This window comes from Poecilia mexicana, unplaced genomic scaffold (genome assembly GCF_051168715.1).
Source record: "Poecilia mexicana isolate PSO_F unplaced genomic scaffold, ASM5116871v1 scaffold_10, whole genome shotgun sequence".
Taxonomy (NCBI): Eukaryota; Metazoa; Chordata; class Actinopteri; order Cyprinodontiformes; family Poeciliidae; genus Poecilia; species Poecilia mexicana.
The window spans coordinates 6,920,920-6,936,935 of NW_028263379.1; the positions used below are offsets into that span (position 1 = coordinate 6,920,920).

Here is a 16,016-nt window from a genome sequence, read left to right on the forward strand (position 1 = left end):
AAAATTTTTGATTCTGTTTTTCTGTTCACAGGAAAGCGACAGTTTGTGGTGGGACGCCTTTGCTACAGAGTTTTTCGAGGAAGATGCTACCCTCACACTCTCCTTCTGCCTCGAAGATGGACCAAAGAGATACAGTAAGAATACTGCAGGCATCTCTTTTTTTGAATTAATTTTAAAATGTTGTGTTTGTTAGACTGAACTGGATAACTGTGAAACTGTTTCATTGTCAAAGACTCCTTTGTTGAGACATTCAACGTGTTACATGCTGCTCTTCCTGCTGTTTTAATTTTACGAGCTTTATATTTTCCACTTCATGAGTCATTGTTGTGCTAATCTGGATCTTGTGAAAATCTTCCCAATTCAATTTATCATCATTACTATTATTGCCATCTATCAATTAGATGGATTTTTATGACATTGTAGGAGGCAAAGTTGAGAACAGGTTGTGAAGCGGAGCTGTTACGTTTTACAGAAAGTCTTAGCCTTCACATAGATTAAGACCTCTGTCTGTGGTGTTATTCCTTCAAATGATTTTTTGCTGAAGTAAAAAACGACATATTGTATTTTTACTTTTCTTTAACCTGCTACTTCCTTTACCAAGTTTCTAGTCAAATAATTGATTTCTTACTCTCCCAAAATACCTCTATAACACCTCACTGAAAACAACAAAATGTGTGAACTTTCTCAGTAAAGATTTTTACCTCTGAAACAATATTTTTTCCACACAGCATTCTGCTCTGTGTCCCTGAGAAAATTGCTATCTCTCTCTCTAGCTTTTACTCTGCATGTGTTTGAGCATTGACGCAATGTCACACCCAACTACTGGCAACCTATTTCAAAAAATTTCATCACAGGTCTAATATATGGGTTTCACTTTCACAAATTACTTTTAAAGTTAAAACTGTTTTAACTTTAGATTGTTTACATAAAAAAAATTCTATATTTTAATTGGAAAAAGCTTTTGATGCTTGATACTTTTATGCTATTTAATTTTATATATATATATATATATATATATATATATATATATATATATATATATATATATATATATATATATATATATATATAGCATTTTATTAGTATATTAATACCAAACTAATATTGGTATATTAGTTTTTATAAAAAAATCGTACTAGCATGAATTTGGCTTTCAAAGTCTCAAGGACATTGTTGTGTTAAGGCACCTGTACCACCTGCTGCCTGTACCAGGCAGACCCAAAACACAATGACTCTGCCTGGTTGATTTTATTTTTCCCCATAGTGCATCCTGGTTCCATGTGTTTCCCTTCTGAGAGACGCAGATGCACCTGGGTGTCCAAAAGACGTAAAAGAGCACATGATTCATCAGAACAGGACACCTTGTTACGTTGCTCCATGTTCTAGTTATGATGCATTGTTGGTATTTTTGGCAGTATGCATGGGTCAGCACTGACTGATCTGTAGATATGTATGTAATAAACCACTAGGCAGTCATGTTAACCTATTTTTCTGGGTTCTAACACATCAACTTGGAGGACAACATTTTCTTTTACTGTGTAATTTATCCCACCGACATGAAAAGATAATGAGGGATATTTACGTTTTCTGTCGGTAGTCATAATTCTCAGCCTGTTCAGTGTATCCTGGATGTTGCTTTTCTTTTCCACCTTGAGGATTTATAGACTCATTCATTTTTAGAACTTAAAAGTTTGTCATACTTCAGTTTCTGAACTCAGTTTTGAACTCAAGAAACATCAGAACTTCATGTTATACATTTTGTCATATAAACTGCAAAGCAGATGCTCTGACTGAGTTTGTGATTTTGTTCCCTCCATCTCATTTGCATGTTTTGTTCTGAAACATATTGAAAATCACACAGACATAGATAAGGACGTGGTGCACTGAAATGACCAGATGTGTGAGTGGCGTCGGCTGCGTTTGCGTGTTATTGTGTGTCGCAGCTCACCAGTGGAGGAGGAGGAGGAGGAAGCGAGAGCAGAGATACATGCAGTGGAGGAGTGTTGTTAGCTGGGCTCAGCTTTGCTTTTCAAATGTAAAAATAAAAATCCCCACCGGTGTAGAGACGGTAACCCTGTTCCCCCGGGAACAGGAGGCTTAACACCATGGCGATGATGACTCACCGTCAGTTGCGAGCTTTTGTCGATTCACATTCAGGTGCGCTAAGTTGCACACATGTTCACACAAACACCTTCACCTTTAAATGCATTCCAATTTTACTAGTTTGTCGAAGAAAAGCAAAAAATTGGAATGCGTTGTTGTCCAAGACTGTGCATAACCAACCTTCATATGGTAATTATTAAGAAGTAACAGATAAAGGGATGTTCTTACGACCAAGTTTAGTGTTTAACTTCTGCTGATTGGAGATTCAGTCTCTGTTTGCAGTCACATCTTTGAACAGCTTGACTCTTCAAGGAGAGAAACTTTGTAGCTTAAAATGACAATAAACACACCAAAAATAATTCAAGACTTTTCAACAGTTAATAGTTTCTTGTGGTATCTAACTTAATGAATGAGAATAACTCAATATTTTTGGGGGGGTTTACATGAAATGTCTTAATTTTCATGTTGATATTCTCTTCTTAGGATGTCATTCCATTCTGTCCCCATAAAACATTTTTACATTTAAACATTAACTGCACAAGAGCAGAAAATCCTGTGTAGCATAATGATAAAAAACAACTAAACCTCGCACCCAGGAAGGATTACTGGTTAAGTTTCCTGATTAAGGTTCAAGACCATGAAAGCACCACCTCTCACCCAATCAGTACATTGAGAACAGAAACTAAGGGACTAATGTTGATTAAAATGCATACCTTTGAAAACATTACATTGTTATTGACCTGTTCAGCCGAGTTTCATTTAATGTGTGAGTAAAGGATTTAGAAGTTTTGTGGCGCTGTGTAGTATGAAATTAGAATGTAAGCAAACAAAATGTTTAATAAAAGAGAAATAGTTCGTGATGTATCATGTTTTTATGTAGATTTTCAATGGAAAATATGACCATGTGTGCTAGTAGGCTAACCAAATCTCTGGAGGGGCCACAAATGGCCCCTGGTCACATTTTGGATGCCTCTGCTTTAAATCTTTAAAACACAGTTTTAGTCTGGGGGAACTGGGGAAAAAAGAGATTAATCTGGAGTTTAGCATGTGCATTCACCAGCTACTTCTAATATTGTTTCCTGATTTTGTATTGCCTCTTGAATGTGATTGGTCTTCTCTTCCCTGTTCCGCCTGTTTTAAGTGAATCCACATTTGTCCTGAGTCAGATATCTCTTAAGAAAACCCGTATATTTTGCTGATTTGTACACAGCCCTGGTTTCAAAAACCATAAAGAAAATTGTTGAAACAAAGTTCATCCAAATATTCTCAGACTGCTCTCTTCTAGCCCAAATTCTCTGTGGCAATCCAGAAAAAGAGATACGTTTATTCTGATAAACGGAAAAGTTTCATCCCAAAAGAAACCACAGCAATGGAGAAAAAATATACGATTTTCTTCTTTTGCTCACTTAACAGCTTTCCACTAAATTTAAGGAGTTCCAGATTGAAAGACTTCACTTTAACAAATAAACATAGAGACATCTCTGGACCAAATGGATGAGCACATGACATGCAAAATCAAGAGAGAACAACTAAATATATTATTACAATACTCATAAGGGCATTACTTTATGAAGATGTATATGGTTCTTATAATTCAGACTGTTTGCTAACTGCAGAATTGAAACACCAAATTAAATAAGTAATATAAAATAAAATGAAAAAAAAATGTTTCTTTTAAAAGTCACCACTTTTTTAATATTTAAAACTTACCTTGCCAATATAGAGAAGTCTGTTTTTTGTCCCCTTTCACCCTATGTTTTTTAATATTTTCCAGTTTGCAGCTCAGTAGGGCCGTGTGGTTTAAAAATAAAAAATCTAATTGATGAAAGATAATTAGATTAATTTATCAAATCGATTTATCACCCGGCCCTACAGCTCAGATACATGTATTGAAGCTACTTCTTCTGCGTTTAGTCTCCATACTTAAGCTCAGTTGCTCTCTCCATTGCAAAAAGAAAAACATGTAAATGTGCCTGCCAGTGACCTCATGCTGAATTAATCCTATAGCTTCCAGCTGTGTAAAGCGCTTAATACTTGTAGTTACTGTCATGCAGGTCAGAACAATACTGACCAGTGTGGGAAGTGCTTAGTGGTGGCTCAGAAGCAGTCATGCTGCAAAACAAAAGGTTGTGACTTACTGCAGTGGAACAACTGTATGGATTCTAAATATAAACCCGCAGGTGTAAAATCAAGAGATTAAAACTGATTATGCCGAAGATTATTTTAGCTCCTCTTTGTCAGGTTTATAGTGTTTGTGCTAAGAAATTAAATATATCTTTAAAACGTAAATGTATCAAGAGAAAATGTTTTAGTTTGAATTTGTTACGCAGTTTCACTTCTAAAGCATATTTATTAGTGTTTTTGTTAGATTTCATTTTCACATTTGCTTATTATTTCTAACCCGGTACATTTATAATTCCTCACATTGTGTGATGGATAAAGGCTTAAAAATAAAAATTCCAATCCTTGTTGGAATTGAATCGTATTTGTTTGAGTGGCTTGCATGATAATTACAAAGAAACATTTCTTTTACTCCAGTCTGAGGTGCTCTAATTTCATAACGTTCAGTGTAGGAAAAATTAGAAAAGCTAATTTACCTAATCTGTTTCTTTATTGCGAGGACCGGTGTTTCGTAACTCGTCTCCAGCTGCTGTTAAACGGGGCTTCTCAAAGGAAATAGCTCATATTGAAAATAACCGCTGTAACTACTGGAAGTTTTCTTCATGAGCACTCAGTATGCCTTTTTCATGCTTTCATTTTGAAATCAGCTTAGAATATTTGGTTGAGAAAAATATATTTTTAAAGTCCAAAGTAGAATATCTTTTATTGTTTTATTGTCAGGTAAATATGTCACTTTGAGGGTAAGTAGTATGTGGGATCTCCAGAAAATGTTGTATAGACACCTCTGGCATTGCATTGTTTCCTTCTGGCTTTTTTGACCAAAAATTACTGACAGTATTGAATTATCAGTAATTATATAAAGTTATATAAAGAGCAATGTCGTAGGCAGCCAATAATTAACTATTTTCATTATCATATGATTTCAGCACTTTTTTAACATTTGCTTACATCCATTCATTGTCTTCCATTTATCTTTTCCTGAATATTCGGTACAGTGTAAAAAGACTGTAAATAATTGAATAAGGAATATTTACTTCACTAAAACATAAATGTGCATTAATGGTCAAATAAAATCGAGAAGAGAGTTGATGTCAATTTTCTAATTTATTCAAAACAGAAATGATTTTATTGTTAAGAAGTAATATTTTTGTAATTACACAGTTAATGTCTGCTTAATCCCAGTTTTATACTATATTGCATAAAACTGGATTTGTGTTCTTTTTTCTACTTAATCTAAGACGGAGGACTTGAAAAAAGCTTTAGAAAACCAAGTTCCCAATCCGCATTTAAAATGTTTGTCCCGAGTTTAATTAAAGAACATGTTCAAAACTAAGCTATGAGTTACAAAGTAAATTGTGATCCATGAGAAAAAGCAAAGAAGCAAAAATGTAGCGAGAAGGGATTTTATTTTGAAAAACTGGAACTGTTGCTCTAATGACAAATCTGTCAAGTCTCAAACCTTCAGTCGAATCCAAGTCAAATCTCAAGTGATTCAAGTACAACTCTTCCAAGTTGCAGGCTTTAGTCCTTATTCATGTTGGAGTAGTAATTGGGTATAGGATAAAATAGTCGATTCAGTTCTTAAATATTTAAAATGTATATATCTTATGCAAAAAATTGCATTTGAATGCTTTACAAAACTGTCCAAAAACCACCTGAAGCTGCATGAACATCATTTTGTTTGTGAAATGGTGTCAGTGAGTCTGACATTCTTAAGAACCTGAACATGAGGCTCTTTAATCACTTCCACCTTGTACCGCTAATAAAAATCTGATTTTACTAGATCACCAGTGCCTGCTAATTGTAATCTTCATATATGAGCGACAATTATAACAGAAGAGAACATAAGATGCTTATCCAGAGGGATTGTATTGTTTGTTGCCTCACCTTCTCCTTTCTAAGATCTGAGCACTAAATATGAGCTCCGAGACTTTTCTGCCTCTCATATGGCATAATATTTTATAGTTTCATTTCAAATAGAAGCTAATAAAGATGTGTATTTTCAAGACAATGTGATTGATCTAATTGGCGACATGTTTTCATCAAAATGTCTATAGTCATGCATCAATTAGTGCAGGCTATTGTTTTGTACTTTTTATGTATAAAACTCAGTCTAATTATGTCCTAATTCACAGTGGTCTGAACACTCGGCTGGGTATCTTGCCTCGCTTTGCAGTCTATGAGGCATCTGATGAAAGCTGCACTCCATGATGCAATCAAAGAGCAAGGCTCATTTTAGAAGAAGTTCAAACAAGAAGGAGAAAACTTTGTATGTTTCGTGGGCTGGTTGAGGGCAAACTGCAAAAAAAAACTCTTAACGTGTTTGCAATTCATCCTGTTATCCCGGCATTGCGGTTCGCAGTTATTGCAGCGATGAAATGACCACAGCTAATTCTCTTTTAGCAAGCATAAGGACATAATGAGGAGGCAGAAAAGACAAGGGACCCACTTTATTACATGAGAAGGAATGAGCCAAAGCACCTCTGCCTTGAAGTCAGATTAGGAATGAACAAAATAATGTATTTTATTAAGAATAGAACATTTTGATCAATAAGCTGAACCATTGAGTTTGGCAATATTTTTATTATCACTTGATGATTATAGTTAGCTAAATATGTTGAATATTTAGCATCATTATAAGCACTCTAAAATCTGCATGAAGCCTAGATTTAATATCTGCTATATATATTGCAATGAAACGCATATATTTTTTTTACAAAATAGATTTGTTTTCTTCCTACCAAGAATTGCAGTGAGTTGCTGAAGCGTTTACATTTTCTGAAGAAATAACAAATCCAGCTTATTGATAAAAACAGTTGATATAGTTTAAAAGCAGAAATAAGATTTAAACAAACGTCCGTCTTCACTCACTTCTCCACCACCACACCAGATTAGAGCCATCAAGTGATAAAGGATAATGATCAAGTTCTGCAATATTAATGATAGGAAAAGTGAAGTAGTAATGTATGGATTAGAGTGCTCATGATTACTTTATGTAGTAATGTTGAACAGATATCATATTCAAAATACATGCATTTGATATGGTTTTTAACTTTTTAATGTGTAGAAATGTATTTATTGCAGTGCTTTCCAGCCCGGATCCCTCAGGTACACTGCCCTGCATGTTTTAGATGTTCCTGCTTCAGCACACCTGATTGCAGTTAGCAGCTGATTAACAGTATCTCGCTCAGCTGCATTTATCTGAATAAAGTGTGTTAGACCAAGGAAACATCTGAAACATGCAGGGTGGTGTGTCTTGAGGAGCTTAGTTCAAAAACAGATTTATTGGGATATACATAAAACCTGCTGTAGACCACAGATGTCTAAATGTTCTGCGATGTGGACCAAAACTAATATTTTAGTCAAAAAAATTTATCTGAAAGATTAAAAATGTGCTAAAGTAAATTAATTGCAAATGTTTAGTAAGGGCAAAGGTCATTACATCTTGTTCAACATAGTTTAATTAAAGAAAATACTTCCTGATTTTAATTAGACATTAATTTGATGGCAAAATGTTGACCTAAATTATTTTACCATCTGCATCAAACAGGCTGCACTTAGGACAGCCTTGCCATAGAATATTCTAGAACTTGTTGTAACGTGCATTACAGGAGATGGTTTATATAATAATAATAAAATGTAGCAATATCAATAGAAATAATTTAAAAATTGTCATATGGTGAAATGTTTTAGAGTATGCATACTTTACACATTTATACAGATGTGTTGCTCTGTGTGTGTGTGTTTGTGTGTGCGTGTGCGTGTGTGCGTGTGTGTGTGTGTGTGTGTGTTGTTTTCTCTACCCGTTTATCCTTGCAGGGTTGTGGGTGGGTTCAGCAGTCATTTGGTGAGAGGTGGGGTCCATCACAGGGAAAAAACAGACACAAGAAAAACAACCATGTAAACACACACTCATACACACGGATGTGTCGTGTTTTTTGACTGGGTCACGAAGCTGGAGTACCCAGAGAACCAATGCATGCACATGCAGAAAGTACAAACTAACAGAAAGGGTTCCCAGCAGGAAGGTCCTAGGATTTGATTCTGATTTTTTCTCCAGACTGATCCTTTGTTGCCCTGTATTGTTGCGTAGTCCAGGACACTTTTGGTCCTTTGAAGCTTGTAAATAGATATTTGGGAATTCTCTATGATATTTCCAGGGGATATTTGAAGTCCACATTAACAATGTGGGCTTTGTCTTGTGTGTTTTGGTGACGTGAGCGATGTGACTAGTGATGATGGTGTGTGTCAAAGTAACTTTTACCTGAAAGCAGGACACATTTCTCATCAGACTGCATTTAAAGGAGCTGAAAAGCCTCATTTCTGTTGTCTGTCAATATTTCTGTGTTTGAATAATCCCTTAGGTATTGATGACCAAAAGGTTGAATAATTCACAATATTATAAGTTTTATTTTTATTGTTTTGTGCTGCAGCAAGTAGCAGCCTTGACAGATGTTAGATTTCCTATTTAAATAAAAATCAATAATAAAAGGAGAACAGCAACATTATTGAAAATTCAGTGTCACTTTGTTAATGTAGACTACATATTATCAGCATATTTATATGAAAACGTATGAAAATTAATTTTAAAAATTGGCATTCTATTAATGTTTTGGAATCAGAAATGCAAATCAAGAATTATTTTTTCTGCAGTGCTCTGTAAGAAAGTTTTTTTCCAGCTCGCAGAGAACACAAGAACCAGTTATTTTCCTGCAGATTGTCATATGAAAATGTTAATGGAAACCCTCACTTCACTGTTGAGCACTATATTTTTGCACTGTACGATATTAGAGCGATGTTTTCAGGCATTTTATGCATATTGATTATGTATTATGACAGCATTCAGTCCACGCAGTAATTTGAATGTGGCTGTGTATGAAGTCCTACATACATTTTATCCGTTTTCATGTCTGTTTGTAAGCTTTAGCAACAACCAATGTTTGCATGTCTGATTGAATGTGTGTAAGTATTGGTTTGTGAGTTAAAGGTGTCTTGGTGCTTCTGTGGTGGCGGTTGTTTTGAAAGGAAGGAGGAGAGAAGGGGGAGCGGGTGGCGGTGTTCGACTCTGCTTTAGAGAGATGGAAAGGATTGAAGGTGTAGAGCCGTGATTGACAGGTGGGATGATGCGGCCCTGGCTCAGCTGCAGCACTGAGGTGTAGGCTGTTACTGATTGACAGTCGAGCCCAGACTGGGAACCTGGATTGGCCACAAAGAAAGAGAAGATGGAGAGAAAAAGCTGCAGAGGAGAGAGAAAAATCATACATTCCAACATAAATATCCAGCCTTAACGCTTTGCTGTGTAGTCTGCTTCAGAATAGTTCAACACTGCCATCTATTGTAAACCAGGCTCGTCCTATTTTAATGATATCACTGACAGCTGTCTTCCTACCTAGCATGCTTCTGTGTCTTTGGCTGCAGTGGAAAAAGTTATTGAAAGCAGAGATACAAATAGTGTGAGGATTGAATGACAGTGAGGCTGTCAGAAAACATAGAATGAGTAACTAAAGGAAAGAAATGTTTGGATAAGAACTTTCTAGCAGAAAGAATAATGTTTGCAGTTTTTTTAAGCTTCAAACATATAGCCAGGTTTTAAAGAAGTTTAAAATATTATAATATTGAACTAATGTGAACAATGTTGATCCAGTGTCATTTTATTCAGAGAACAACATCAGAAAGCTTGATGTTCCAAAAGTTAAAAGGTTGTGTTAGTTAATTGTTTAAGTCTTAGAGGCTAGAAGCCAGGATGAGGTTGCAAATTAAATCTAAAAATCTAAACTTCACTCTTAAAGGATATTATATTTCCTACCATTTTGTCTGATAAGGAAGTATACTGAAAATACCTTGGAGGTGTTGACTAAAAATTCTCCTATTTGTTAAATGTTTCCAAACTCAGTAAGTTTTGGCTTTAATTTGACAGATCTGAGATATAAAATATAACATTTAGTGGTATTAAGAATCGTCGCACCCTAAAATAAAATCTGTTACTTTTTCATCTCATCCCTCTCAGACCGTTACCTCTTGCTTGTGCAGCCTCACAGGCTCATTCCTCACAAGTCCTGCTTGTCGTGACTTCTTCAGAAAGCCCTTCTGCCCTCTACTGTAGGGAGAACAAGATGCATGCAGCTCTCATAGACTTTTCACATCCAAAGAGAAGATGCCAATGCTCTCTATCAGCTCGTCAAGCCTTAGCTTAGTGGCTTTAAAGTGAGAATGAAATTATTTTTTACAATCTAAAAAACAAGGAAGGATAGTTTTTTTTTCTTTCTGTAGTTCAAGGGAGATGGATGTTGCCTCACTTAGTGCAGCGACTCCAATCAGAGAGCAGAGAAAAGATCTGAATGAAAATGTGTTTTAGCATTTCTATTGTGGTGTTTAACTGACATGCTGTACTAATATTTTGCTCTGTAAAAAACATGCCTAATGTTGGATGAGCTTTAGTTAGATTATTTATTTTTGAATCAAATTAGCTGAAAACATGCAGCTGAAAGTTACTCCCCCCTGCAGAGTTGTTTTGTGAATCAGTATTCTGATAGTATCAGGTTGTTTTTACGCTGAGAGAAACACTCAAACACTCACTGCATCCCAACAGATCTCTCTTTCTCCTTTAATGGGTCCATCTTCTCCTCTGATAGACTATTTATGTTGTTTTTTTTTTTGCACTTGAACTCCCAACTTTTCTGTTAAAATCAGACCTTCTGTGTGTTTGTTTTATTTAAGGATCATCCACCAGGGAGAAGTTTAAGCTTCAAGATTTGCATTAAAATATAACCTTCTCGTTAGTCCTAAAGATTTGGTCAGATCAGTTCTCATGCATTATCCATTTGACAACAGAGGCATTTAAATGGATTGTTGCAACCATGATCATATTTATATGCCTTCTACAGCTTGTTTGTTTGTCTTTATGGATGAGATCCAAACATTTAGGTTATTATAAAATCTGAAGTACAAAGAGCAACTGAAAAAGTTTAAACCTTTTATAAGACGTGCTACTCTGAAAAACATTGAAAACAATGGTACAAAGCTGCTCATTGTCTTCTGTCACAAAGCAAGGGGACAAATACATATTCTAGCAGTGGTTGATTGGTTAGGAGATGCTGTTTTATTGTGCATTTCATTTTTACTCCACATTGGAATGTATATGTTTGAATTTGGGAAAATTTTCAGAGGTAGTCCTTTCAAGTCTGAATACCAAATGGGGAATTTCTGCTTAATACATACCTGAAAATCCAAAAAGGCTGCCCTGCACATAAAACTATAAGATAGTTTCCATATTAAACTGCTATTCTGCATTTTTGATTTTTGGATGGTATTTATACCCTTTTTTAGGAGTGCACTGATAATTCAGCCCCCATTTTTGGTAGATCTACCGATACTTATTTACCTTCACAAGCGTCTGAAGATCAGCCACTGTTCTGTTTGCTCTCTCAGAGAGGGCTGACTGACAGACCCGCCCACCAGGCCACATCTTCACATGCTCGGTTAACAGTCGTCACCCCTCTGTTAACAACTTAGCAACTTTATCACTATATTTAGCAACTTTTCAGGCAAAACAAATCTGTATCAGGCAAAATCAGAGTCAGCGAATCAGGCTTTTAAAAAGATCATAATTTGTGATATCCAAAACACTGCAATCTGTTCAAACCTTCCCTTTATCATTATAATGAAAAAAGGTCATGATAAGAATTGTTATTTATTTTAATGGCAACAAACTCTGTTTATAGAGCAGTACTTATTTATGTGAGGCTTTGACTGTACAGAAAGATGTAATGCCGATAAGACTGATAGATTTTAAATGCTTTTCATTCAAAATGTCAAGATTTTCCTTTTTGATATAATGTTGAGGGTCTACCTGAAAACAATATGAGTTTATGGGTAAGAGTTCATATGTTTTTTTTTAACTTCTTCCTACTTCTTTTCAAGCATGTTAAGATTATTTTAGTGCAAAAATGTCTTTTGCATTCTTTGTTTATGTTTGTTATTTTATACTCATATCATGTTCGAAATAAATAAATGATTAAATAATACATGAATACCACAAAATGTTATAAAATGTAATCATCATTATTATCCCTTCTTCAGATGATCTGTATCTCATTAAATCTTTATCACACCTCATTTAATGAATATGTTACAATACTAGAAAGTAAATTACTCAGTTATTACAAGAAAATAAACTGTTTACAAAGCAGCTATTGCAACATTTTATAGTCAAGGCCATTTCAGATTTTGAGGTCTGCGTTAGTGAGAAAATCCAACTTTTCTACTTGGAAATCTGACTTTAAATGATCTGTTTTGTTCAAACTAATATATGAAAATTTCAATTTCTTAATAATATTAAAACTTCATCTTTCGACTAATTATACAGTTCAAATGGATGAGAGCATTATTTTCTCTTGTTGAACTACAGTTTTTAAATGTCTGCCACATTTGCACACCGCTGCACTGCATGTCTGCTTCTAATGTGACTGCAGCAGATTAGACAGTTGTCAGTGCAAATTGTTCAGAAATGCTCTAGGGGCACAATTCAGACACAAACCAGACATGTTCAGTTGCTGTCCAATTAATTGAAAGCATGTCTGAAAAGAGACTGCAGAGAGCCGCTGCTTGTGCTGCTTTCCAGGTGGCCTGAATTAGGGTGGGAACCATTGTATGTACTGTGGCTAACAGGAAGAGGGGACCAGCTATCGGAGGGCACCAGCTGTCCATGAGGATGGGCAGGTCTCCTGGCTTCCTGTTTCTCAACACTTTATGTGCCCCGGAGCAAAACAAAACCAGCTTTCCTTTCCAGTCGGAGAAACAATACACACCGCAGACGGCTCTCCTCTTCCATCCTGCCTTCTTTTCAAAATTTCTCCTTTTCTTCATCTTCATTTCTCTTAGTTCTCTCTGTTACTTTTTTATTTTCTTGTTTTTAGCTCTCACCCTTTGCTTTTTTCATATTTCCAATATGAAAAAAGATGTGTGGGATCTGTGGCATCACGCCTGATACTTTCTTATGTTTTTATTTGTTTCAAACTGTGTTCTTTTCATTTTACCTAATTATATTATAATTGTATTATATTACAGTGTTGGGCTTTCACACAAAATTCCAATAATAAAACACTGACATTTGTGAAGGTAATGAGACAAAATATGAGAAGTTCATGGTTTAATAGGAGGCTAAAAACGTGCATTTTTTTAATTTGAGTCTTTGTCATTTAATAATATAAAATAAATATGTTTAACCTTTTATGAAAAAAGTATAAAAATGATAGGAAAATGTTGCAATTTGACCATTAGATTATTGGTTTATCCTGAAATAAAAATAACAAAAAAAAATCTTGACTCTGAAGGGCTTGATTTTTTTTTCTTTAACATTTTTTAAACTTTCTTCTCCATGTTCAGCTACATTTCTTCTCAAATTCTTTCCTTGTTCCTTTTCTTTTATAGTTTGAACAAAGATAGTAAATTAGTTTGACCAAACATTTGGAAAAACATTTAAAAGAATAATCCTGTTTAGCTGAATAATCAAAATCCTGCAAACAAGTTTAAAATGAATAATTGGATCTTCACTTGGTTAACACATCTTCTAAAATGCAAATTTACATTAGTCGCTATGGCTGGTATTTATTTTCTAAATCTGTATAAACCCCCACATTTGTAATTCATTAAATAAACATGAAATTTGATTTCTTAGTTACTCGTACTGGAAAGTCTCCCATGTGGTCTCTTACTGTATACCTCTGTGATTTGTTTGCGAAAATGAAATTTGTGAATGTTCCAAGTCTTGATAGAAAACATGCTGCTCATGAAAAAATGAAGAGTGAAATGCAACTCGAGCTTTTAACAGTGAAACATTTCAGAAAGCCCAGAAAGATGAGCTCTGCGAGAGAACGGAGGAGAAGTTACATCAATAATAAATAGAGTTGCACATTTTTGTGTGTAGCGTCTATACACTGAGTGTATTGACGCCACCCACACACAGACACACACAACAGGATGCAGTCATATGCATATGCATAGTGAAAGCAGGGGTAATGTCATGATGAAACAAAACATGCAAACAAGCTCTAACATATGTTTCTGCGAAAATCCCAACACACAGATGGTTGTAGGAAGAGATGACGTTGGCGTCAGACTCAAAGGCAGAGGAAAAAGTGCTGGCTTGTGTACAAAAACACACACTTTCAAACCGTGCACAAATGTGCATGTTGACGTTCCCTGAGCTTCGTTATTGACACATGGAGTAATCCATATTTATTTATAATACAGTGTGCTGGAGACCCATCAGTCTCCATAGTCTGTGAAAGACCTGCACCACTTTACTTAAGCTATTAAATGTTTATGTGGCACTCCTTCATCCTTCAATAAATCTTCTTTCTCCACAAACACACACACACACACACACACACACACACACACACACACACACACACACACACGCACACACACACACATGCATGCACACCTACACACATGCACTCAGACACAATGGCAGCAATGTAAAAGAAATTCACAAGCTCAAAATGAATATAACTTTTTTGAGCTTTGTAGCTCATTCTTTACTGAGCATATATTTAAGAGTCAGTGACAAAAGGTTTCTTTCTAGTGGTCTGTATTTATAACAAGCATCTCAAATGTTGAACTGAGCATCTCATAACATTAACTCCATTGTGGGGGCAGGTCAGGTGGCAAGAAGTGCAAAATGTTCACTTGTTGCATCTCAAGTGGGGGGGGCGTTGAGTCCCAGTTTCACACGTCATAGTGTTAAAATAACCCACAGCTAAACATACAGCACTTCATAATTGTAAATCACAAATGAACTACATTAGCATGTTTGGTTTACATACAGAGAAATCTTTGCTTTTTCATTGCAGTGTTAATGTATAACTCCTTAAAATAGAGCTGCATCAGTATGCTTTACTCATCTGTTAAAAAATGTCAGTTTGAGTTTCAGTTTGAAATAAATTTCTAATCTATTTTAATTTACTTTTGCTGTCTGAATGTTTTTGGACTCTGCATGTAATTATATATAATGGCACACCTGGTTTCAATGTGGAGAAGCCTAAAAATACATATATTTTTATTGAAGTAGCAATAGCACTTCTAGTACTGCTAAAGTTATAAACATGTAACATTTAATCTGAGCACACTTATTAGGAGGGGTATTGTTTTCTTTCCTTTTTCTTTCCTCTAAGAGGATTAGAGAAAGGAAAAAATGACTTTAATCTCACAGTTCAACTTTCATGCAGGTGGGAACCTGGGGGCAATCATTTTCCAGGTAAACTGTTTTCTCACAGATGTCCATCTTTTTTTTCAGAATTTTGAAGTTAAAGTCAGAATTCTCAAGAGCCAGAATTATAATTTATTTAATTTTCTGTGACCCTAATTCTTTTTCATAGTTTCTAATTAAATAAAAGATTCACAATTGCCGGTACTTCTGCTTGTAATATGCTAAACCATCCCTTTAATCAATAGGACGACACTTAGTCTTCTGTTAGTTGACACAGAGAGACGACTCCTAAAAACATTTCTCTTTGCCTATAGCTCACCAGATTGTCCATTGTCTTGAGATCTTCCTTATGTCATCTTCTGCTCTCTTCTCTTCCGCCAAAAAATTTCAACTAACTGCTCAAATTTGTATTTTAGTTAAATGACATCTTAACCACATGTAATTTTTCAAAAGTAAGATATATTTTGCATATTTCTGTCATTTGAATGTTTCAAGGTTTTTGCTACATTTGTGCAGTTTTCTGTGGTGGTTATTAAACGATGTAGTCCAGAATATCATCTGAAATTTCTGTTTGAGATCT

At 35.1% G+C, this 16,016-nt stretch overlaps 1 protein-coding gene across 2 annotated transcripts in view; it reads left to right on the forward strand.

The window, feature by feature from the left end:
* ldb2a (LIM domain binding 2a) overlaps nt 1–16,016 on the forward strand; it is a 96,147-nt gene that overhangs the window by 24,294 nt on the left and 55,837 nt on the right. For both annotated transcript variants that reach the window (XM_015013184.2, XM_015013185.2), the window contains exon 2: nt 32–134. In XM_015013184.2, the coding sequence (XP_014868670.1) occupies nt 32–134 (103 nt within the window). The remainder of the gene's footprint in view (nt 1–31; nt 135–16,016) is intronic.